We start from the raw sequence: 25,455 nt of genomic DNA, 5'->3' as shown, positions 1-25,455 counted from the left end.
AAAAACGCCTTACTATACTATGTCGTTTTTTTCGTGCCAAAAACGCCTTACTATGTCGTTTTTTTTTCGGCTAAAAACGCCTGACTATATACAATGTCATTTTTTTCGTGCCAAAAACGCCTTACTGTACTTTGTCGTTTTTTTCGTGCCAAATACGCCTTACTATACTGTGTCGTTTTTTTCGTTCCAAAAACGCCTTCCTATACTATGTTGTTTTTTTCGTGCCAAAAACGCCTTACTATACTATGTCGTTTTTTTCATGCCAAAAACGCCTTACTATACTTTGTCGTTTTTTTCGTGCCAAAAACGCCTTACTATACTATGTCGTTTTTTTCGTACCAAAAACGCCTTACTATACTAGGTCGTTTTTTTCGGATAAAAACTCGTGACTAAACGATGTCGTTTTTTTCGTGCCAAAAACGCCATACTATACTATGTCGTTTTTTTCGTGCCAAAAACGCCTTACTGTACTATGTCGTTTTTTTTTTTTTCGAAAAAAATTCATGTCGTTTTTTTCGTGCCAAAAACGCCTTACTGTACTATGTGTTTTTTTTTTTTTGTGCCAAAAACGCCTTACTATCCTATGTCGTTTTTTTCGTGCCAAAAACGGCGTACTATACTATGTCGTTTTTTTCGTGCCAAACACGCCTTACTATACTATGTCGTTTTTTTCTGCTAAAAACGCCTTACTATACAATGTTTTTTTCGGCTAAAAACGCCTTACTATACTATGTCGTTTTTTTCTGTCGTTTTTTTCGTGCCAAAAACGCCTTACTATACTGTGTCGTTTTTTTCGTGCCAAAAACGCCTTGCTATCCTATGTCGTTTTTTTTCTGCAAAAACGCCTTACTATACTATGTCGTTTTTTTCGTGCCAAAAACGCCTTACTATACATGGCTGTTTTTTTTCGGCTCAAAATGCCTTCTTCTTGCAGCAGATTTGCCGTGAGCAAATAAAAGGGAATGAAAACTGAGTTTTGCCTGGGTTCGACTTGGCACTCAACTGGTTCGTGCGTCAGCTTCACAATGCAGAGGTGCACGGTTCAATTCCGGCTGCGGCCTACCTGTGGGGAGTTTGCACGTTCTTCCCGTGCCTGCATGGCGTTCCTCTAACATTCCAAAAACATGCGTGGCAGGCTAATTGAGCACTCTTAAATTGTCCCTTGGTGTGTGTGTTTGTGAAAATAGTGAAATCCTGTTTTACTAAATTAGAGCCGACGCACATACAAGGGTATTCAGTTACTTTTTAAGAGTACACAGACTTTCATGAGTTCATGCATAAAATATTCTGCACTGTTATCACTGCACAACAACATTTGTCTCAATTGGAGATGCATTTCAACATGCACATAATTATGATATACACGATAGATAATTTAATGTACGAGGGTCATTCAATAAATTTTTTTTTTTTTTCTGTATCAGGATGTTTTTTTTTTGCTCTGCCACACACTTGAGTGTGTTTGAGAGACGAGCTGAGACATCAATCCAAAGATTTTTTTTTTTGTTTACGCTGAGGGAACATGGAAGCCTGTGCACAGATGGGGAAAAGTGTGTGACAGTGCTGGGAGGCTCAGTCGAAGGAAGAAAAAAAAAAGTAAGCTTCTGTTTTAGATGTCCTGATACCGAAAAATTCACCTTACTGATTGAATGACCCTCGTATCTTATTAAATGTTTTCCGCGTTTTCTCACTTGCCTCGGTCTTGTTCAAACATATCCACTGTCACATACATAGCTAGTGATGCTGTCAATTGCTGATGCTTGACTGGAAGCAGACATTGGCGTTCTTTCTCAGTATTTTGGGTGGGGCTTTCCACAGAACTCTGGCTTCGGTACGGGCTTAATTGACCGCTGCCCTCAAGGAGCAGTGTCGGACATTCTGCGGAAGATGACTGAGTCGGCGTCTCTTCGGGTTCATTCGCTTTCTCATTGTACGTGGCCAGCTTTGACGTCAAAGCTGGGAAGCTGTATTCTTCCCGGTTGATGTCCGGCGTGGAAGTCAGCTGGGATTCGTCCGTGTAGACGCGTGCACAGAAGCTTTCTGGCGGATAGTTGAATAGTCGGAAAGGGAAAATTCCCTGAGGAGAGGCAGAGCGTTTGTCATTATTTGATGGGCACCCCCCAAAAAAAAGAAAATAAAAAGAATACCGTATTTTCCGCACTAAAAGGCGCACTGGATTATGAGGCGCACCTTCAATGAATGGCTTGTAATTTTTTTCATATATTGGACGCACTGGATTATAAAACGCAATCTATAATGCATCCACTAGATGGAGCTACGCTCCTTCCGTTCGACTCGAGAGGCGTTCATGACCGCCTCCGAAAAACAAAATAACGATTCCTTTCATGAAACTACGAAAATTGAAAATAATGCATCAAAACAGAAAATCAAGCGAGGAAATCTCCTTGCTGGAGACATGCTTACAAGGCCATGATTCTTCACTCCATCCTGAAAAAGGCCCAGCAAAGAATGCTTAAAAGGTACAATAAGTTGTGGACACCTTTGCCAATTTCACATGCTTTTAATACTTTTAATACTTTCTCTTCAATTGAATTCACCTTTTGATGGCCTCCTGATGGCCACAGCGCAACAGAACTGAGGCCCGGGTTCGGAAGAGGCTTCTGCAAGAATTTCCGATACCTAGAAGACATGGAAACGCCTCGTTAATGATCAGTTGTTGAAATCAGCCGTTTTTTTTCCAACGTGTAAGACAATCAGTGATCGACTCGGAAAGTTGCTGAAGCTTCCTAAACACGAAGTCAAGCGAACGTCTGCTACACGTTACAGAAAAAGGACCATTTGTCGTTCCTGTAATGATCGAGGAGCCTGAAAATCAAAATGGAAACTATTTTCATGATCCATCAAGCTTTCAGAATTTCTTTTGTCAGAAATAGAAAACACTTACTGTATAGCGCAGCACAACCCGGTCGACAGCACGAGGACTATAACGATGCTTCCGACGACGCAAAGGTTTGTGATGAACCTCGGATCTGTCAAAGGAAGACCGCATTTGTCATCATGGCATTCGATCGTGCGAGGGCCCACCCACCCATATGCAGCAGATTGCACAATCCCATATAAAGTTCAGCTGTTCTAATTCGTTTTCTGAAGTTTTGGGGGCCTAACACTTCATCCTACGCCCATGAACCTTGATAGCGGCAGGTGCGTGTGCCGAATACCCGATTCACTTGAGTTTCCATCCGATTGGTTTTATGAGGGTGCGCACTGTTGCGCAACCACATTATCTCAGTGATTTATTTTTTACCACCCCCTCGAAAAGAATTAAAAACTAAATTCAATTGGAATGTACAGGTTGTAGGTCACATTAATGGTGGAATGGTTTTGAAAGGATTTATCTTGGTATAATTTTTTTCCATGTCCAGTCTGTCACTCACACCCCCCACATCAGTCACACTGGTGCTGGTGAGTCATTTACAAGTAACGGGAGTTGAAGGGGATTCCATGTCTTTCCCAAATATGCAAAGGGACAAGAGGTCAAGTCAGTTCCCAGCATCAGAAACGATTCCAAAAGTGACTTACCGAATCGTTTTGTGTTGAAGTGCCTGACGTTGCTTTCACTCGCTCCCGTCAGCGCCACGGCCTTGACATACATGCTGTATTGGGTGTAAGGAAGCAGATCCTTCAAAAGAATCTCCCGTGTCGTCGCATTAACAGTGACATCTGGAAGGGACAAAAATAAACTTGGATATGTTCCGAAGAAAGGAAAAACCAAGCGGCTAAAAGGTCAAAAGTCAACTTACTGAGCTTTGTTCCCTGCCCCGTTCCATAGAAAACAATGTAGTGGACAATAACGCCGCTACAGACATCCGGACGCTCCATATCCCAACTCACAAGGGCGCTTTTGTCTTTAACCTCAACCTTGACGGTGGAGAAATTTGCTGTCGCTGTCAGGGAAACATACAAAAAAAAAAAAAATCTCAAACCCCGAGTACTTAGAGACGCACCGAGCGATTTATTCCAACCCGTGACTGTTGCGCAGATCCGCGAAACCCGCGCGCCGAGGCCCGTCTTGTCGCCAACCAGCGGTGTGATCGTGACGTCGTACGGCTTTTTATCCAGAAGACCTGGATGGGAGAGAAACTTTTCAAAGTGAAAAGTAGCATGCAACTAACGATGATGTCGCTGGCAGACAATAGCCTCTTCCTGTTAATGCACTGTCGATAAGATCGCATTACAGATGGTGAAACGTTACACTAATGGCTGGGAAACAACACATTATTCCAGGCCCCCCCAACATGCATGCATTTCCTCGCCTACCCGACAATGTCGTGCTGGTGGAATTGCTTTCCTTCCAGCGGTAGCGAAGCTCATCGTGGGTCCAGTCGATCACGTAACCGCTGACAAGCTGAGAAGGCGCATCCCAGCTGACCAAAATAACACCGTCGCCGGTCGAAGAAGTCCGCACGTTTGCAACTTGAGGGAGGCCGGCTGGAACAATCCAAACAAGAAAATCAAAAACATGTCCTGATTGACATGTGAGCTGACCAAGGAATAGTGAGTGACAGGGGTAAGGATCCTACGTCTAATGTATCCGCTTGAAAGCGCCGGTGGTGGAAAAACGTAAATTAACGATTCCTTCAATAAAACTCCAAAAATTAAAAATAATGCATCCAAACAGAAAATAAAGTGGAGAAATCTCAAAATAAATTCTATAGCCCCCCTACAGAATTTATTTTGGCATTTCCTTGAGCGTGGATCCAACAGAACGATCAGATGTCAGTAAAATATAGGAGACTGGATTGTCTCTGAAGTGTTGATTTTTTTTTCCTTTGTTGTGTACTATATTCACAAATGAGGAAATCACAAAATAAATTCTGTAGGGGGGGTGGCTATAGAATTTATTTTTTTGATTTCCTTGCTTGATTTTCTGTTTTGATGCATTATTTTCAATATTCGTCGTTTCATTGAAGGAATCGTTAATTTACGTTTTTCGGAGGCGGTCATGAACGCCTCTCGAGCCGAACGTTAGAAGAGGAGGCACGGAGACGGACAAAGACGTGGCTGCATTTATTGAGACCGTGAAAACCATGAATAAAGCGTGCGTTTTAAAAAACAACACCACAGCACTTCTTTTTTTGAAGCTGCAACAAAAACTTATTTCATAAAGCAGCGACACAGTTCACTGAACCAACAGCAAGTTAAAACATTGTAAGCATGTCTCCAGCAAGGAGCCATCTTGGGGTCGACATATTACCGTAATGACCATACACGAGGCGCACCGGCATTTAAGGCGCGCTGTGAGCTTTTAAGAAGACTTTTCGGTGCGCCTTGTCGTGCGGAAAATACGGTAATAGAGAGCGGTGTTCATAACTTAGCAAAATAAAATGGAAGTCCCTGAAAACTTACTTTCTCCAACAGCCGGAACATAAACCGAGTCCTCTGCCAGGTAGGTGTCCTTATCAAAGACGACGAGCCGTACTCTGTATGCGTCTTCGTTCACAATTATCGTACAAGTTGAATTCCAACATAAAGTGGGACTGTCGTCGACCTGAGTCCCGTTGTCCTTGTCGAGAGACTGTTGGATCAAATATGTAAATGTGCCTTGGCACGCTGACGGAATCTCCTGCGAAGAAGAAGAAGTCGCATATGATGAGGAGATGTTTTGTGGGGGGACAACGCGCTGATATTCGGAGATGACGACGTGGAGCATTGAATTGACAAGCTTGCGTACCTTCCACATGGCATGAACCTTTCTCGTGCCATTTTTTCCCGGGTCAATTACCTTCCTCCACAGATGCAACTTGATGTCACTCCCTGCCGGGGTATCATCGCGTGTCATTTTCACTTTGAACGAAGAACTCTCTCGACGGGAACTTACTGTTGAGTTGGCTCAGAACGGTTTCCTCTCGGCTCCAATTGCTCCAGGGAGCTTTGTCCCAAGCGCAGCGGACTGAAACTTTGTAGTAAGTGCAGGAATCGATGTTTTTGATGGTTAGAGTTCCTTTTTCTCCTGCTTCCAAAGTCTTATTGAGCACCTTCCCGGGAAAAGACATATTTTTGAGCAAAAAATACGGTATTTTATTTATTTTTTAATTTTTTTAATGAAGTGTAATTTCATTCCCCTCTCTCTGTAACAAAATCAGATTATCGTATTTTCCGCACTAAAAGGCGGGTTGGATTATGAGGGGCGCCTTCAATGAATGGCCTATTTTAAAAGTGTTTCCATAGATAGGGCGCACCGCTTTTTAAGGCGCATAGAATCGAAGCTACAATAGTACTTGCAGTTGCGTTGTGCATCCACTAGGTGGAGCTATGCTAAATATAATAGAATTTGTATAGAGCTTTCGCAACCGCTTTAAAAAACATTTAAAGTACTACGTCCAATAAATCAGGATATTGATCTATATATAAGGCGCAACGGATTATAAGGCGCACCGTCGGCTTTTGAGAAAATGGAATGCTTTTAGGTGCTCCTTATAGTGCGGAAAATACGGTCATTTGCATAAATTGACTTTTTCTCAGATGACCGCACCGAGGACGTCGGAATTTATTTGTCGACCTCAGTTTCACATCGCGGCACGATTGAAAATGAAATCTGTGCCTCGAATGTGAAATCAACACTTTCGTTTCAATGGATTTCTCGTGCAGATCAAAGAGGAAAGCGCAACGAATGCACGTGTCGAACATCCCTTTACGTTACCTCTGCTTTCCTTTTCTCGCCAACCTGAAACACAAAAGGGCTGAAGTCAGACGACAACGAGAGCAATCAGGATGTAGATTGCGTCTCCGGTACCTCGTTATATCTAACTTGACAGTCGTGTTTCTTTGAGGACACGGACGTGGTCCACTTAACCAGCAGATGACCGGAGATGGCCTGGAGGTTCAACTTTGGAGATTGAATTTTCACTAAAGAAGCAGAATCATACGGCAGCATTAAATCAAGGTATACTATATTTCATTTATTATTTTTTTAAAGCATTTTATCGTGACGTCGGTGTGACTTACATATGTGATGGGGTTTAAATTCGTACGGGTCGGAGTAGACCTCCCAATATTTGGTCTTTGCTCTCACTGTAACACTGTGGTGATCATCCGGCAGTGTCACGTTCCTCGACAGGTGCACATCGTCGGACGTGCACGTTGTCAATTGTTGCGAGCTGCAGATTTCCGTCGGGGCAGCGTTTAAGCGAGAGCTGCAACAAGCAATGCACATTATATGATCACGCGTGGCTTCTTTCGCAACCTGGAGGAAATATTCAACTCACATAAGTACGGTGTAATTTATTTTCTCCGGGAACTGGGCACCGTGCTCCCAATCGCATTTGAAAAGCTCGGGCACACCCTCAGAATATGCATTTTTATAGTGCCAGATGCAGCCAATTTTGGTAGGTTTTGCTATATTAGAGAAGAACAACAACAAAAAAAAAAAGCACATCAATTATTGCATCATTCTTTGCCCATGCCAGGAGGGGGGCAGAATCCCAGGAAGGAGGTTCAAAAAAAATATGTATCTCAATACAAAGTGTGCGAGGTGATTCAATGATGGCTTAATTAAAGTATAACGATTAAATCTGAGTTTGCACATCTCATCTGCTTTCTGGAATGCCTCCCCCGGTATAAAGAAACCAAAAATAAGTGGCAGGGTCTTACAGTACGTTCTGACCGTGGTCCCTCCGAGCACTTCCCCGGTGTCGCTGCGGTGGCACTGCACGGTGGCTTTGGGCTGGGTGAAGTTCCTCAGGGACACGATGTTGTGCGTGGAATTAATGGCGTGGGACCAGCTTTCGTCCACAACTTTGTTGTTCAGCGTCCAGTACACGTTTCCGCGAGCACAGAAGCTCTCGCACACGATCCGAGTATCGGATCCCACTTGGATGTACGGATCTTTGGGGGTGACATCGCACACTTTCTTGCTCTGCCCTGTGGGTGTTAGTAAATGGGGTAGAATCCCCCCCCGCAACATCGTTTTTTTCTCAACTTAACACATTTGAAAAACGTATATGCCATAATTCGATTGACGATTGTGCTGGCGCGAGCAATCAGGTGCCTGATTGTTATGCCGTTAATGAATTAAGGCTACCCACTATATCACAGTGCTGTCCCCACCAAATATAATTCTAAACAGCAAAACAAAAAAAAAAAGCTTATGTGTTTAAGGAACTCTAATTTTCAACAGTCTCCGCCTGACAGATTTTCCTCAGCACTTCTGCATTGTCGCTTTAAGCTTTGAGAAATGAAAGATGTTCTTACCTTCTGAAACGGCGCTCGCACTAGTGACAATCAGAAGCACGAAAGGCAGAAAACAATGCATTCTCTAGGAAGTATTCAAATCTAAATCTTTGAAAGTCCAGAAGGATGAGTTTTAGGCATTTTGCGACCCATATTCCCACATGTTCTCATTTCAGCCGTCGGCCGCGGAGAGAGAGAGAGGAAATGAAGCAAACAGAGAAACAGGAGGTATTACCCAACTGGAAACATGGCAAGGCCACAGGAAACGTTTCTCGCCCGCTCTCTCTCTCTCTCTCTCTCTCTCTCAATTAATTCCCAAAGCAACATTAGGGAAAGCTTGCTTCTTTGCATTAGTGATATCCATGTGAGTCATATACAGAATAAAAGCCGCAAAGTACAAGGGAAGTAAGGAGCACTGCTTAATGCAAAACAAAACTGCGCTCTCGTAATAGGATCTAATATTATCTGATGACATATCACGGAACAACAGATTGGATACAGTCAATGCATAGCAAGTTTTAAAATTAACCCATGATCAGCCCATATATGGCTCATTAATGTTTCAAAACAATTTTTTTTCTTTACCTTATTGCATTCTCCGCGAGAGTGCACAACTCTTTGTATTCATAGATTATCTATACTGTATTGCTATTTGGCGCTTAGGGGTGCAACGGCAGGTTATTTTTGACACTGAGGCTTGCTCTCTGGGCCCCGACTTGTACTAAGTTCTGAAAACAATATATTGTCTTTCAAGTATTGCGGGAGTGTCGTTAGTCAGTAAACTTATGTTTGTTCATGACAAAACACAGTTAGTGTACAACAATCACAATGCCAGTGTAAAGAGGAAACTAAAAATCGTCTTCAGACACGACGTTGTCGCCATCTGTTGGTCAGGATGAGAAATGCTGTAGATGCGAACTTCCGGGAATCAAAACAAAAACACGAGCTGTTTTTTTTTTTCATTTGTATCTCGTGCTACGTTCTATCGTTGTTTTAGAAATATTAATCTAACTGTTAGTAGTCGTCCTACACATCAAACAAGAAAATCAAGTTGTATTTCAATGTTGGTCTTTCAATATTAAAACGAACAATAACGAGTCCGTTTTCTATTTACAAATAGACATCACTACATGACGTAAACAAATGTTAAAATACGCCACGAGTGATTTTTTTTTAGCGCAGCGATTTTATATTCTCGATTTACTTCCGCGTTTACATCCGGGTTAGTCCTGGGCTCACTTTGTCATTTCCTTCCTAACACGACGCGACTGGTTTTACACTATTTTCGGTGCTTCTATGGCCACTGCGGTCCTCATCGCCGCCGTCGTCGGTGGCGGGGTCCTGCTCGTCATGCGCCGCTTGTTCCCGCGACAGAACGCGGTCAAGCTGCTCCAGTACCCGGCGGGCATGATGCGAGATAAGACTGTCATCGTGACCGGAGCGAACAGCGGCATCGGGAAGGCCCTAGCCGGTGAGCTACTGAAACTCCAGGCCCGGGTCATCATGGCTTGCCGGGACCGGCAGAGCGCCGCCGAGGCGGCCCGGGACATCCGGGGACATTCGGACACAGAGCTCGGGGAGTTGGTCATCAAACAGCTGGACCTTGCGTCGCTTCAGTCGGTTCGTAAATTTTGTCAAGAGATTCAAGAGGTGAGCTGTCACGAACCCGCATCTTCACTCACAGAAATTGTTTTTAAGAATGCTGACACCAGAGGTGCAGTTCTTGTGAGCTGTCCATGGTTCCGATAGGTAACAGACTGGCTAAGTCTTTATTTGCTACGTCGGTTCTATTTACATCCCATAGGCCCTCCTATTAGAGACCCAGGTGTCTTTTTATTGAATATTTTTTTTAATTTCGCTCTTTTCAGCGCCTTCTGCTAAATCGGAAAATTTCATTCGTGGTCTGTTGCCTTAATTATGGCCATAAGGGTAATGGTGGGTCGAAGGTTGGTTTGATACAATTTGTTACGATTCAATCTTTTATTTCTTATTGCTTTTAAAACAAATCTCACATATTAAAGCATATCTGCCTATGAGCCATCAGAAGGAACCCAAGATCGACGTCCTCGTCAACAACGCGGGCGTGTACCAGTGTCCCTACTCCAAGACGGAGGACGGCTTTGAGATGCAGCTCGGCGTCAACCATCTGGGCCACTTCCTGCTCACCCACCTGCTGCTCGACCTCCTCAAGAGCTCTGCCCCCAGCCGCGTGGTGGTGGTGTCCTCCAAACTGTACAAGTACGGCCGCATCAACTTTGACGACCTGAACAGCGAGACGAAATACAACAAGGCATTCTGCTACAGTCAGAGTAAATTAGCCAACCTGCTGTTCACCCTTGAACTGGCGCAGCGGCTGGAGGGCTCGGGGGTGACCGTCAACGCGCTCACACCTGGCATCGTGAGGACCAGGCTGGGCAGGCACGTTCGCATCCCCCTCCTGGCGAAGCCGCTCTTCTACCTGGCATCGCTGCTTTTCTTCAAGAGTCCGCTGGCGGGGGCGCAGACGCCTCTCTATCTGGCCTGCTCGCCAGAGGTGGAGGGGGTGTCGGGGAAGTGCTTTGCAAACTGCGAGGAAGAGGAGCTGCTTGCGAAGGCGACGGACGAACAAGCGGCGAAGAGACTGTGGGATGTAAGCATGAGGATGGTTGGACTCGAGGACTGATTGGATTTTACGACGCTAGTGGAGACAATAAGAGTGAGATTGCCAGTACTCAGCCAATGAAATATTCAAGTTATGCCGAGTTATATTCAAGTCTTGAAAATGACATCTTGTTGGCCTCTCTGCAATGCATCCTTAACCAGTCACATTTTCAAATTATAGCTGTCACTCGAGAAGTCAACCGTAAGACATCATCAAACGAAAATATTGTAAAACTACTCACCCTTTTGACAACGCCTCACAGTCACGTAACGTCGAGGAATTACAAACATACTCACCTCGCCGAGTCGCCACATTTCCCTCCATCATCGTTTCCCCAGAAAAACGTGAAGAATGTAACAGATGGTTTAACCTGACAAATGTGCTTTTTTTCCCCCACCGCTGGGTGCCAATAAAGGGGTGAAGAGGGTGTTATGTGCTTTGTGTACTATGTGCTGTATTGGCAGAAACAGAACAATAGGATGGAAAGGGGTGGGGGGAGATAAATGGGAGGATGCTGCAACACAAAAGTAGTAATTTTCTTACATTCACCAGGTGGACAAAACGTATAGTGACGTCAGGCCATGATAGAGTACAGGAAGCAAAAATAGAATTTAAAAAAACTGATGAAAAGGTTCTATACAGTGAACCCTCGCTATAACGCAGTTCACCTTTCACGGCTTTGCTGTTTCATAGATTTTTTTGATTTTTTTTTTTAAATTGCAGTTTTTGACAGTGCTCACCAATTTGCGTTTGTGACAAAAACAGGTTTTGGTCTTTGGTTTCATTCTATTGCATAATAAATTGTAAAAAAAAAAGAATAACGCTGACTTGTTGCACATTTGTTTAGTTATTGTGCCCCCTGCTGTTACATTTGAGGGTTGCATTGAGGGGCAGGAAGTGGTTCATGTAATAATAATAATAATTAGGAGGTGCGTCAGTTTGAGGGAAGAGATGCAACTTTTTTTTTCTATTTTAGTTATTTGGGTAGTTTTTGTGATCTATAATCACCTTGATCCGGCCCCAAATACGCCACCTAAGTCTAAACAATCAAGGATCGTCTGCATACTTTGTGCTTTTATTGATCCAACAAAACAACCGAAAATATCTAATCATGCGTGGTGAATCAAAGGAACAAAGGTTATATCGTCCTGATGAAGGTGTCGGTGTCCAAATCAGAGGTCGAAAGGGGGCAAGGGGGTGCGCTTTGGAGTTGCAGGAATTTTGTGTCCGTATATGAAGAGAGGAACTAAAACAAACTGCCAAGACAGATGTTCACGTGTCAAAACATTCCAGTAATAACAATATAAAACACCAACCGAGACTGTCAAACTCAATCAAAGGAAAAAAAAACGGAGCTAATTTGTCACTGTTAATTAACCGTGACTGGTACACAAGGCCAATGCTGTTTATACAGGCGTCAAGTTCAGGGTGCGTTTGTTTTAATAGATAGTGTTGGCCGTTTTTTACTTTGTGTATGTACAAGTTTCAGGTTGACTAAAATTGTCATTTGAATAGCTACATACAAAAAAATATCTGTCATTTTCTACTCAATAAATATACAATAAATACAGTGGTACCTTGATTTACAGGTTTGATTCAGTGACCACCATTGAAATGACATTATTCCGTTCCAGCGCCACAAAAAACACCTGTTTTAATTAGAAACAAATGTACTGCAATATTTAAAAACATAAGACATAAGGAAAGAGAATGTAAAGAGGTGAGATGGTTTCATAAAGTGTAAATAACCAAAAGGCACACGCACATTGTAGTAGTCGCATGTTGACGTGTTCCTTTAAAAGTTGTACTGGGTGACATTAAGAGCTTCTTCATGCTCCTTGTGAGTGTTTTCATTTTGTATGTCTGTTTTTGACCCTGTCCCATTCAATAAACGACTGAAAGTGTAATGAGTGTCATCCTCGATATTTAATTCGAGCGGCGGCGGCGTATGTGAAGCTCGATGCTATTTAAATTTTGGCTCGCAATGTGAAAAATCGACTGAATTCTTCAAAAAAATCCTGTAAGTCAAGGTACCGCTGCACACATTCTTACGATGTAGAGAGGCCTCTCACTTTCCAGTCATCACCAGTCACGTTCACAACACACACTTCTGTGGCTTCTATTCCCGTTTTTCCCCTCGAGGTCCGTCAGTTGAGGAGTGTTCCGTACAACTGTGCCTTGGTTAGGCTGTCTTTCCGGGAAAGTCCCAGAGAGGCAAATTTTTGGTGGTACGGTGGCGGAGGCGGTGGGGCCGTTGGCGGCGACGACGGGCTCACCTGGGCGGACAGGTTGTGCATCTCCGCCTGGTAGTGCTGAAGGTCCGCCGCCATCTCCATGGACCGGCGGTTGAGGGATTCGGTGGAGCTGTTGGGACTTTGCTCCCCATAATCGGCACTTTGGCCTCCGGCTGCCTCATTGCCCTCTCGGTCTTTGGAGCTGCCCGAGTGGTAGAGGCTGTGCTCGGAGCCTTGGCTGTCCTCGTACAAGCGGGCTTGGCTGTGAGCCTGGCGGAGCACCGGGCTGCACTCCGGACTCGCAGCCACCCACACCGGATCCTGCATCTCGCCGGCTCCCTGCTGCTCGTAGTAGTCGGCCCCTTCCTGGAAGCTGCTGTAGAGCGGGCCCAGACGTATCTTGGCCGGCCTCACGGAGAAGTGCTGCTCGGAGAAGCTGTACGGCGAAGCGCGGCCGGGACTGCGGTAAGAGTGCGAGCTCAAGTCTTCGGCGCTGAGCTGCCGCCATCTTCCGATCAGCTCCTCCTCCTCCTCCTCGGGGGCCAGGGTGCTTCCTCGGCGACTGTCACCGTAGGCGACGCTCGGGGAAGACGATTGAGGCAGGGGCTCGTAGGGCTCGCTGAAACAGGAGGACATGGTGCGGCTGTACACGGGCGAGCTGCTGTTCTGCTGGTGGATCATCTCCATCTGCTGGAAGGGATGATTGTTACTGAACCCTCTGGGACTATCCCTGTCCCAGGATGAGTCGCTCTTCCTCTCGTAGTCCCCGGCATCCCTCCAATCCATGTAGAGGGTGTGTTGGCGCGGGGAGGAAGCGGCGCTGCTCGGCGGGCCGTTGGCTTTGTCTTCCGAGCCCCCTCCGCTGAAGCTGGAGTAGGAGCTGGAGCCCACCCCCAAGGGGGGGAACTCAGCAAAGTGCTCCTGGGTAAAAGAGGGTCTCAAGCCCACGGGGCAATCCTCCGGGTTGCTGTCGGTGGAATTCTGCGGCTCGTAGAGGAGCTTCCTCTGACCGTGAAGGTCCATGCTGGGCCTGCGCTCCCGGTGCCGGTCGTCGGGGCAGTAAAGGGCCGTGTCGCTGCTGTACAAGTCGGACTTGTAGGCCGCGCGCAGACCGAGGCGCTCCCCACCTTGGGCCAACGTTTCCAGAACGAAAGCGTGGTCCGGCGTATGAGGGCTGGGGGAGCGCGAGGCTTGGCTGCTGCTGCACGCCTCGTCGGGCTTCTCGAGCACCTGCCCGATGAGCGAGGCCGGCACGGAGTCCGAGTATGTGCGGCAGACCGGAGGCTCTTCCATGTGCATAGTCAGTCGCTCCTGAAAGTCGGTAGGTAGCTGGGAGCAAAAAAACACATGCCCAGGTCATTAAGATTCCAAAGTAGACTTTACACTTATCGGATTGGGCAGTTATCCTGATGCAAGTCAGTTGTGATGTCATAATTTTGCCGACTGATCAGTTACCACGTGCGCATGGACAGCCTCAGACCCCTCTTATGTAATCGGGAACTTTTTCTCGATGTTATTTTGTGTGCATACTGGTTGTAGTTTGTCAGCCCGGCGCAATCCATTTCCAATCACAGCAGCGGGGGGCGGTTCCATCATCTCGTGTGCACTTTGTCACGTGCGTGAGACTGATGCAGTGCAAAGAGGCGACCCAACGAGAACACGTCAATACATGCGTCGCACTCGACAAGTACAATTGAACTATGGGGCGGCGCTGTGCTAACCAGCCAGCAGATTCTGCTGTTTTGTCAGCCGAAAAGCACTTAGGGGTTTAACACATCAACCGGTTGTGACATTTATTAATTTTTTAAACCTCATTTTCCCCCACCTTTTGTTTTATTTGGGTGGGGGCTCACCTCGTCGAGTTGGGCCCTGTACAGGGACTTGTTGCATTGGAGAAGCTGAGCGGCCAGGTTGCAATCCTTCCTGTAGACATCCTACGGAGCGAGAAGCATCAAGATGCGATTATTCTTATCAACCGAGAAGCGGATATGATGGAAGCCTCATGCAGTCATGACATCATCATCATCCGTGGTGATGAAAATCAAAAAAAAAAAAAAAAAAAAAGGTGTCTTATCACATTGTCCTCTTGGAGCTTGTCGATGGTGAGCTTGGCCTCCATCAGGTGGTTGTTGAGGACGATGATCTCTCTGCTCAGCGCCCGCTTTTCGTCGTCATGGTGCTGCGACTGACAAGATGACAGGTGAGCGTTTCGGCGTCACCTCGATTGCAGTTCGAGTTTCAAAATGTCTATTTTTATTTCATGCAAAAAAACACTCGCCGGTCCTCTCCTATCTTAAGGAGCCCAAGCGATTATCCCGCTGCTGTTGCAATGTGATGTAACATCTTGCCGATGACACCACCGTGTGCCGTAACAATGTTCAGCCGCCGCCGATCAAAGCAAAAGCCCCCCGAAGGTCACACGGGTTTACTGTCTGATTAACATCTTTTCTGGTCTGGCCAATGAGGCGAGGTGTGTTGAACGGAGGAACAATGGGGGCTGCTATCACACGCTATGCTTTGGAGGACGACGCACCATTTTTAATAAGCCCTAATTAATGTCAAGGCATTGGTATTACACTACCCGCTGCAGCATTTCACTTCAGACTTACATCTCGGTGAATCTTCTCTTCTAGATCTTGGTTGATCCTCTGCAGTGCGGAGTAGCTGCTTTGAATCCTAAAGCGCACAGTTAACAACGTACATTGTTTATCCACAATCACGTGAGCTTGCGTAAAACAAGCGCACCGTAAGTCAGTCAGTCAATCTCACGAATAAATGTGCATATCTGACTGTTTGGACAACTATTTTTATCTATACACTCGGGCATAAGCTGCCTCCTGAAGCAAAAGTGGAGACAAAAATAAACTGCAGGAAAGCGTAGCCCGCATTTGATCATTCAGCGTTTTCCCTTCTCACATCTTTCTTCAGCCACTGCAGCACGCATTTGAAGTTTCGTGTGTGTGTGTGTACAGATACATAAGGTGCCTTTGCGCGTCCCACAACGCGTATCTCCCAGTTAGAATATTCAAACCTGCGCAGCTTATCGGTAAACTTATCCAGCTCTTCCTGAGCGCGGCGCAGCTCGGTCTCCAGGTACTGCCGCGTGGCGTCAAACTCGCTCTGCAGCAGCTCCAGCTTGTGTGTGGTGTAGGAAAGTCGCTTCCGCAGGTCTTCTTTCTGCACCAGCAATGAGCTGCGCGCACACACACACACACAAATCAAGTTATCGCGTCAAATTTCCTCAAGCAACTAATGGGGAGGTCCGCATATCCGACTGACAGCTGTGCAAGGGGGTGATGGAGAGGGCGATTCAAGCAGAAAAATGGCGTGCGCATGCAGGCAGACACACCATAAGCGGCGTTTCTGATTCTTCGAATTAAAAGCTGACAGCCAGTGTGAGAGAAACCTAATCACCATCACCGCAAGGTGTTGAAATATGAGCTGTAAACTCTTTAATACATCACGCGAATGGAACGTGAAGGCCTGGATGTCGGGAACGGCATGCAATTCCACACGGCGATATTTATTTATTTTTTTACAGTCGGCGCTGCCTCAATCTAATGAAAGGGCAAGCGTACGTGGGAAATGAGGAAACGTGGGCCGCCGTGATGGATCCGAGTGCAGGCGGCCGGGCCTAATGGAGCCCGTATTGACGGACAGCTGGAGGAAGGAAGCTAATGACTCTATCTGCGGGCCGGATAACAAACGAATAGAGATGCGCTCGCGTGCTCTTTTCACTCCCGTGCCTCATTTCTCTCCCTAATAACCACGTCAGGTAACAAAAGGCTCGAGATGGAGAGGCCTCTTTTCAGTGCTCACCGGTCGCACGGAGAGGAGGGATCATCCACAGGGCATCTTATTAATATTCATGCCGGCGAGATTGCAGAAAGTAGTTGGTTTATTCTTTTTTTTTGGGGGGGGGGCGGGGGGGGGGGACGTATGCGCAAGTCATAGAAGCAGCTACACGTGTTGAAGACAAAATGCTGTATGCTGGACAGGATCTGCAGAAACAAAGCCGCTTCCCCGGGCACAAATCCTACCGGTGCATTTAAACCGCAGTGAGTTGACTCACTAAATTTTTGGCAACACGTCCCCCCTCCTTCGCTACAGGCCGACGCTATGTCAGCGTTGCATATATCAGCATTAGGCTGAGATGGCCCCTACTCCACTGGTCCCTTGTGCCTTCAAATCTGTACGCGATGTTCTTGGGGCAATGCGCCGACTGACTTTTAAGAATTATGACTCACAGTACGGTGGAACCTGTTTTGGAGTGACAGTTTTCTATACCCCCCGCAATTTATGGCTTTTTTAAAAAAGTGAAAATGTGACTCAGCCACTCATTTCCTGCACGCTCATTCAAAGAAAGCATTTTCTAAGTTGTGTGAAAAGGTTCCACAGTGAAAGCTTTTACCCACAATTCAAGATTAAAAAAAAAAAAGCCTCCTGGTCTGCCCGGCAACATCGACGGATAACACATCCAGGTTCAAATTAGACCTTCAAAACAAAAGCATGCAGAATAACAGTTGCACGACACTTTCGATGCTCACTTTCAGCAGTCACACAGAACAAACAAGCACAAAAATAGTTTGAGGGTGAATAAATTAAGCCACCACGGGCCCAAGGAAAGTGCAGTGAAACTGAAAATCGGTCCCAATGGTTTGAACCAAACCCAACCGGTCACACGTGAAAACCCCCTTTAATGTTTGATGACATCACATAGCAGGCCGTAGGTTTTTTTTTCCCCATGACGCACTAAGCGCCACTTCTCCATCTGAGTCTGGTCAGTCCGATTGCACTGATGTGTCTCGCTAACGTGACACCTTCCCCTCAATTTCCGATTGCCTCGCAGCCCTCAACCACCTCTCTGTTATTTATTTCTCTTGGAAACCCAATGAGTCGAGTTAGACTCCAGCAGAGAGAGGGGAGGTGTCGTGAGCTGCTCGCCAACGGGGGATTTATCTTCACGTATTCATAAATAGGACTAGAGAGTTTGGCTGTCCTGAAAGAAAAGTGCCTCAAGAGAGCCGCTGTTATATAAGGTGCTTTAATTCAAACAGAATTTGAACCGAGTAGCTGAACAGCCTAGTTTGGATGTGCCTGTTATTTACTCTGACACAATTAAACATCTTGCTTCCAGCGAGGCCCTGCACCAAATGTTTATACTCCTAACAACAACAAAAAAAAAAAAACCTCATTAATATAATCGCTTTCTCTAAATTTAAATGGTAGGGGGGCCGACTTATAACTCTCCAGGCAGTTGCCCTAATTGTTAATACATTTGCAACCGAGTCAGAGACGAATGCAGAGCAGACTTGTGAGCGAAGCGCTGCGCGTCTCAAGTGACTGGATGGCTTTTTTTTTTCCGCACTCCACCTCCAACCGCCTCACCTCCCTTTCAACCCGGCATCGGCGCGGGAATACAGGGTGTTTGTTGTTGGCTATGGGATGCATTTACATAGAGTGGGCTCGAGGGAACGGCGGGAACGGCGTCCCATTAGTGACCGAGGCTGCGAGCGGGAGCTGAGTCAGACGTAAATGAGTGCTCTCACTCGGGGCGAAGAGGATGACGAGGCAACGTGACTCCTGCTTTGGCAGACGATGCATTTGTGTGACTGGATGGGGGAGAGGAGACACCTCGTGGGCGGATGAGTGGACAAACAGATTAAAAAAAAAAAAAAAAAAAGAAAAATGAGGACAGGTGGCAAAGACGGTGCGATTCCATTCGATTCGCTTACCTCTTTTTCAGATGTTTGCCGCCGTTTCGGGGGACTTTTGAGGCGGTTTTGCCAATGTATATCTTTTTCATGGTTTGTCTGTGTTCCTTCCCTCTCATGTGTTCATAGGGGTCGACCACGAGGTGCTGACGGGTGTTACTGTCCCGAAAGAGACCGCCTAAATCATGCCTGCGGGGTTACCGATTGTTCTACCTGCCAAACAAAACAAACACACATGAATCAATCTTTCAGTTGATAATCCCGATGAATGGCCAAGATCAATAAACATGTTTGTGAACAACATTTTGGGGGCTAAAGAAGTTGTCCAACCGGCGCGTCACACAACTCTGAGCAATGACGTTGCCGCTTGGCGTTGGTACAAACGAGCGACTGATCTGAGATACAGCTAAATGCGATTATTTTTACAAAGCCTCAAGTAAAAATGAATCGAGACGCGTTGAAAAAAACTGACTTTGACAAAGGGGCTCTTTACTTCTGCGGCCCGCCTCCTCTAAATATTTGGGGCTGCCTCAGGCCCCTCCCCGCTTCCGCGTCGGGATGACGCGTGCGGGAGAGACGCCGACGTCAGCCCTCAGACGACGGCTGCGGGTTGTTTCGACGAGCGCGTCCGCCACGGTTTGAACAAAGACGCTTCCAGCTGAGCCCTGATAACGTCCCCTCGGAAGGGGGCGACGGGGACAGAGGTGACGGGGACAGAGGTGCTCGCGGGTCCCTGTCGCAACACCCGCCCCGATAACGAGTCGGCAGATATTGCACTTAACACACCCAAAGGCGCACACGGAGGTGTCAAAAGGAAAACGTGTTGATCCGCTCGCACCTCATTGCTGGTCGGCGATTTCCGCATCAGGCCGAGTAGGGATGGCAACAGCTGGTGACAAGTCTACCCCCCCCCCACCCCTCCCTGACACACACAAGCACCAGAGGCTTCTCTCGAGCTGCTCCCCGGTGAGTCATCACACACCGGCACAGGATACGTGCCCACAGTGAGGTGAGATTGGCCCTGCCAGTTTCGAGCTATTTGGGAGGCTGATGTGTTTGTATGCATATCACCATTAAAGTGTCCATCTGCATGTCTTGATTGTGGCTTTGTACACTGCGGCGTCTAAACACACACACACACACACACACACACACACACACACACACACACACACACACACACACACAGGAAGGAATAACGCAGCGCCATAAACATGGGGACATCTCAGGCCATGTCGGTCGTTCCCTAGCGCCCGTCCTCCTCTCGCTTTTTACCCCTCGGTCGACTTCTCGCTCCTTTAATTGAGCCTCCTCGCCGCGCAGCGCCGCATCGACGGACGGGGAACGCGTTCATACGAGGCTGCCAGCCGCCCACCCACGCCATGCTCACTTTGGAGAGAATTTCAGAGCGCTGATAAGCAGAGCGGGAAGGGAGGCGGGGAGCGGAGGAGGAGGATGACATGAAAGTTGGGTGGGGTGGGGGGGAGGGGGGGGCAGGAAGTGGTTATGAGGTGAAGGTTTACTCCATCAGGATCCCCCCCCCCCTTTTTTTTAAATGCGGCAGGCACATGCAGACATTTGTGCTTGAACAAAAATAGATTCGGGGGGTGAGGGTGCAGGCACCCATGACCAGCAGCTACAGTAGATAAGTCTACACACCCCTGTTCAAATGCCAGATTTCGTAATCGAAAAAATAATTTCAAATCGTTTTCACTCCTATAGCGTGAAACATAACCCATACAACTCAAGATCCTGCCAACTGCCTCCAATTCAACTGGACTGTTCTAGTAGGCTTTCCTGACATTTTCTAGTCACATTTTGTGGCAAAACCAAGCTTCCCCCCCAAAAAAAATCAGAGGGATCTCATTTTCTAAGGTATCAGTCGGGAGAGCCAGCACTTTACATGGCAGCAAGCAGAGGTCATCTATCCAACAGGCCAATAGTTATATCACTCCCAACACTTTCAATTCCGATCGTGGATCACTTTCCCTTTAACGGGAAACGATTAAATTATTCGTGATGACTGCGGAATACGTGACCAAGTAATGACATCGGGCAACAACGTGAAGCCCAAAGTAAGATGGACTTCCAAGTCTTACAACGTTAGAAATGACAAGGACAAGAGAAGGGAAGAAATTACCTCTGTAATTGAGTTACCAGATAAGCTAACAGCTAGCCTGAGGGGCTTGAGTGGGAGGAACCGTGGAGCGTGAACAGATGGTCTGAGAGATGTTGCGTAGACAGCAACGACCTAGTAAAAAAAAAAAGGGGGGTTGTTTTATCACCAAACAGAGTTCCACCAAAAAATGGGTTCGTCACAGCGCATGACGGTGTGACCAGCAAATCCCGTCGCAACACTCAAAACGGAGTAGAGACCGAGACAAAACAATCACATCGTCATCGAGAGGGAACTCCCACCCCTCACTCTACTTGCGCGGGAGTCAGGTGAGTGAACCACGACACTACAGCACTCCAGTCGGTGACCGCGACTGCTTTAAAAATGTTGAAATATCCCCTTTAAGACTCATTTTCCAATCTTCACGCTTACACGCTCTCACATTTTCAGTCCTGAGAGCATTACAATGTTGCGTTTGTGACTACCTTGCTTGTTGGAAGCCAGATGTTCAGGTACAGTACGAGATGTCCATTTTTTGGTTCCAATTTGGATATCACATCAACATACCGACCGACCCTGCAATTGATTGGCAACTAGTCGTGGGCGTAACCGTCTCTCGCTCCAAGTCCAACGAAAACTCCCGGCTCGATCTTTCACCAATGAGGATCCCCTAGCTCCAAGCTCAGCATTAGAGTGAAGACGACCTGGCGGGGGGAGACGACTGACTCATCGGAGACGCAGACACACACAAAAGATGACCGCTCTCTGCCGTCCACCCCTTCCCTCCACATCTGCACCAATCTATAATGCGCGTGACTCAACCACGCCATGTTGAAAACATCCACACCTAAGCCTGCCCCGGTATTGATTAAATGAAGACCAAGACATTGCAAAAAAAAAAAAAAAAGCCCAATGCGACACCATAACCAGAAGAGCTCGGGTTAATGAACCGCTAACACCTTTAATGTGCGCACATAATGCCCAGCAAGGGGTGAAATCAAGACAAATCCCCCCCCACTTTACCCCCGCCAAAAAAAAGCATTAACCCTTTCAGGGACAGCGGTTACTGCAGTGGACAGCTTACCATGGTATCAGGTTACATGGGTGCATGAAAGGGTTAAAAAGTGGCCCAACAAACAGATAACCCAGCAATTATGGAAAAAAAATAGTCACTGGGTAAGATGCGTTCACCAAAAAAATACTAATTGCCGTCCAGTATCGATATTCTGTCCGTGCTCAAACTCAAATTCCAACCGCACAGAAAGAACAGTTCAAATACATTCCGAAATCACAGCGCGCAGAGCATCTGTATTCACTGCTCCGTTTCCTGACTCGCAAGGATGCACAAATTGCACTTTTGTTGAAAGGTTACTTAAATGATTATTTGGAATAGAACTCGACACGTGGAGCACAAACCTTTACATAATTCTGTTTGTTCGCAGCGGAATACGGCTCAATGATAATTCAGAGCATGCACTCTTCGTCCGGATAAACGCAACGGATGCGCTGCATATACAGTACCGTATTTGTACAAATATAAATAACAAATGAGCACTTTCCAAGAACGACGATCGGAGTGATTTCCCAAATGAACGAGTGCATCTTTTATACATGAACCGTATCCTATTATTAGATCTAAGACCGCATCTGCAATGCTAATCGACAAATCTCAATCTTATTTAAAAAAAAAAAAAAAACACTTACGGCAATTGGTCGGGGGCTGCGAGTCTGAAATCGGATCGTGCACAAAGATTAGCAGCATAGCCATTCATTTCCATACATTTACGATTGCAGTGGACTGTCAATTGTGTTTGTGAAATTTAAGGGCTGTAAAAGACACGCCATTCGTGCACAGTGGAACCTCCCAAATCAAACACCTCAAGTGGTACAATTTGGAATTGATTTACTGATCGGTGAAAAAAAAAAAGTGCCTCAAAATCAACGCAGCCATTAGGCAACGCAGGTAAAATTTTCGAATGGATATTCTGTTATACACGTAACAGTGAGTGAATCAAAATTGGTCTCACTGTCCCGTCACTTCAAGTTAACCACTTTAGTTCGCAATAATACTTAATAAAAAAAAAAAAAAAAGAAACACTAGGCCAGCTCTGTTAAACGATTCTTTTACATGCCGGCCGAGTGCTTCCACATGAGGAATGAACGTGACCCGTTGCTGCCGAGGAGGGCAAAGGAGAAGGATCACAACGCGCGAGCTGATCAGGTCTATTTAATGACTCCTGGGGGAAGGTGTCAACGTTTCCTCCGCACAGACCTTGCATAACTGATTCAAGGCTGGCTGGTGAGACCACCACGGCCAGAAGGGCACATTAGTACACTGAATCCATAAAAATTGCAACGCTAACTGCCACGGTCTAGCATATTTAAAACCACAACTTTATTGCATAGTTTTTTTTAGGGGGGGGGTGCATATTAAGGAAACAATATTAATTTATTCAAGCGCTGCTGTTCTGCTACATTTTATAGTGAACCAATATTTTCTGTTGGATTTAATTCAATTTAAATAATCCATTCTAGCTTGACGATAAACGGCACAATGTGAATGTTTTAACATCCTCAACTGTCAAAAAAATAAAGTAAAAATAGTTGATATCGCAAAACGAGGAGAAAGAATTGCTGAAGGTTGGTCAATGTCACATTTTTAAAAAAAATTGGAATACAAGTGTAAAAAGAAGTTGACCATTCACATGGTGAAGACTTTTGAGATTTGCTTGATTTGAGGTCTACCTTTTCGGAAAATTCGTGTTGAACTCCAAATTTTTTGACATTAGGCACATTTCTTCGTTGCACCCAAACTCCCAATTTGGAAATTTCACAGCGCTACCAAAAACTGCCACTGTAATAACAATGATCCGTCTTTATTTTCTCACACAATGTACGTTCAGTTTGTAATCTGAAACGGAAAGCTCTTGCGCCGATTGACTGACAAGTGGTGGCAAACCACGTCAATTAGAGCATTTAATTGTTCTGGCTGTCACGATACGTTGCTGGCGTAGGTTGATATACTGATGTTGTCTGGCCTTTTCCCCAAGTTAGCGAGGATCGGCTTGACTCTGAAGAGGACACGTGTTATACAAGATGGATGGATGGATTTAAAAGGTTCCACTGGTGCTACCCAAATGTAATTATTGCCATGAAAAGGACGACATCGGTCACGTTTAAGTGAACTGGGTCGTCCTGATAAAATCCTCTTGAAACATCATCGAATGATTTAACTTCCTTTCATAATCGCGTTCGGTTCAATCTGGCGTTATCAATCAGTGCGGAAGAGCAGCGCTAAGAAAAAAAAAAAAATCTGCAAATCAAAATGAAATCTCCCTCATGCAAAATTGACATGACTCTCTCCCCCGCGGGGCACCCTGGGGCAGGAACTCCCGGCCGAGGGAGGAGCAGACAGTGTGAGGGCGGGGAAGGAGAATTTCAGGGCATTTCATCATGTACAGACCGCTGGTTGTCGGTGATGAAGTGAGCAGGTGGAAGCGGGGGGTTACCGGTAAGGTCGGCCTTCGTAAAACCGAAGAGCGAGGACAAGAAGCGCGGGACAACCCTTCATCCATCTTGGCAAGGCTGCAACAATTCAATTAAAACCATGACACGGAAGTGAGGACAATTGATGACACATCGCCAGCAAACCTTGACGAGTCTTCGTTGAAACAGTCCTAATGGCTGTCTGTGATCATCAACAAAAGCATCTACAGTATTTCCATGTGCACACGTTTACCAATGGCTCACTGAGGAGGGGAGGAAGAAGGGAAAAAAAAAAAAAAAAAAAAACGAGGCTTGCCCTGCATCTGATTCTCGACCCCTGTCAAGCAACTTCAATCGGGAAAGTGGATGAGAACAGGTCTTTTTCGAACGAGTGCCTGAGAAAGCATCTGAAAATGATCTCAACACCTACTGGAGTTGCAGGAGCGGTGCTCATCCTGCAGTTATTAATCACCACAGCATGGAGCATTCCGACAGGTGAATGCAACATCATGCAGGATCAAAACAAGTCTTGCAAGTCAACACCAACTCCCTCTGTACGCATTCCGGACCGAGTCAAACTCGCCCTTGCGCCGCGCACACATTCTGAAGCATTGAACCCCCCCCCCCCCCCCCACCACATTCGTTTATCCGCCTCATCAAACTAGCAGAAAAGCAGGTCTTTCCAACGCAGCCACACACACATGCACGCACAACCACTCCAAATCCAAAGATGCAAAGAGTCACGCGATACCTGGTGCTAGAGCACAGCTTCATCCTGGAGAAGGACAGACGAACCCCCACCAGGCTGACTTAGCCCCCACTCCCGTAGGCAACGTTGGGCGAAAACTCCCTCCTGAACGTTATCGGCTCTTCCCCCCCCGAAGCTGCGAGAAACCCCCGCTGCCGCACGCTGCTGACGATGCAGCTGACGCCTCTGCTGCCGCTCCGACACCAGCAAGCACAAGTAGAAGACGACCAAGCCAGGGAGGGAAGACTGTGCAAGAGAGAGGAAGAGTGGGAGGGAAGAGGACACAGGGAGAAGGCGTGGGTGCGATGAAGGAAGGATAAAGGGGG

General features: G+C 46.4%; 3 protein-coding genes across 11 annotated transcripts in view; 1 reads left to right on the top strand and 2 right to left on the bottom strand.

The window, feature by feature from the left end:
- Positions 1–1,236: 1,236 nt before the first annotated feature.
- LOC109527658 (interleukin-6 receptor subunit beta-like) lies at positions 1,237–8,417 on the bottom strand. Its single transcript, XM_019889693.1, has 16 exons — positions 8,212–8,417; positions 7,612–7,881; positions 7,227–7,356; positions 6,967–7,154; positions 6,755–6,867; positions 6,662–6,685; positions 5,840–5,996; positions 5,693–5,775; positions 5,368–5,584; positions 4,279–4,449; positions 3,984–4,085; positions 3,762–3,905; positions 3,541–3,681; positions 2,906–2,990; positions 2,559–2,640; positions 1,237–2,077 (listed from the first exon to the last, which is right to left on the bottom strand). The coding sequence occupies exons 1-16, from the start codon at positions 8,270–8,272 to the stop codon at positions 1,688–1,690; spliced, it is 2,358 nt and encodes a 785-aa protein (XP_019745252.1). The 5' UTR covers positions 8,273–8,417; the 3' UTR covers positions 1,237–1,687.
- A 1,016-nt stretch (positions 8,418–9,433) lies between these two features.
- On the top strand, positions 9,434–11,255 carry rdh14b (retinol dehydrogenase 14b). Its single transcript, XM_019889796.1, has 2 exons — positions 9,434–9,840; positions 10,235–11,255. Exons 1-2 carry the CDS (start codon positions 9,487–9,489, stop codon positions 10,850–10,852), a joined length of 972 nt encoding a protein of 323 aa, XP_019745355.1. The 5' UTR covers positions 9,434–9,486; the 3' UTR covers positions 10,853–11,255.
- Positions 11,256–11,892: 637 nt separating this feature from the next.
- Positions 11,893–25,455, bottom strand: part of LOC109527666 (brain-enriched guanylate kinase-associated protein) — a 20,655-nt gene continuing 7,092 nt past the window's right edge. For 4 of the 9 annotated variants that reach the window (XM_019889702.1, XM_019889735.1, XM_019889751.1 and 1 more), the window contains 5 exons: positions 16,097–16,258; positions 15,675–15,741; positions 15,143–15,250; positions 14,919–14,999; positions 11,893–14,394 (listed from right to left, as the gene is read on the bottom strand). In XM_019889702.1, coding sequence (XP_019745261.1) covers positions 12,979–14,394; positions 14,919–14,999; positions 15,143–15,250; positions 15,675–15,741; positions 16,097–16,258 — 1,834 coding nt within the window. In that variant the 3' untranslated portion in view covers positions 11,893–12,978. Of the gene's footprint in view, positions 14,395–14,918; positions 15,000–15,142; positions 15,251–15,674; positions 15,742–16,096; positions 16,259–18,614; positions 18,678–18,800; positions 18,993–19,850; positions 19,903–25,132; positions 25,376–25,455 lie in introns of all 9 variants that reach the window. The other 5 variants (XM_019889712.1, XM_019889727.1, XM_019889722.1 and 2 more) reach the window with 5 other exon arrangements.

The sequence above is a fragment of the Hippocampus comes genome, unplaced genomic scaffold (genome assembly GCF_001891065.2).
Source record: "Hippocampus comes isolate QL1 unplaced genomic scaffold, H_comes_QL1_v1.1 scaffold397, whole genome shotgun sequence".
In the NCBI taxonomy this organism is placed as follows: domain Eukaryota; kingdom Metazoa; phylum Chordata; class Actinopteri; order Syngnathiformes; family Syngnathidae; genus Hippocampus; species Hippocampus comes.
This window is presented reverse-complemented; position numbering and strand designations above follow the sequence as displayed.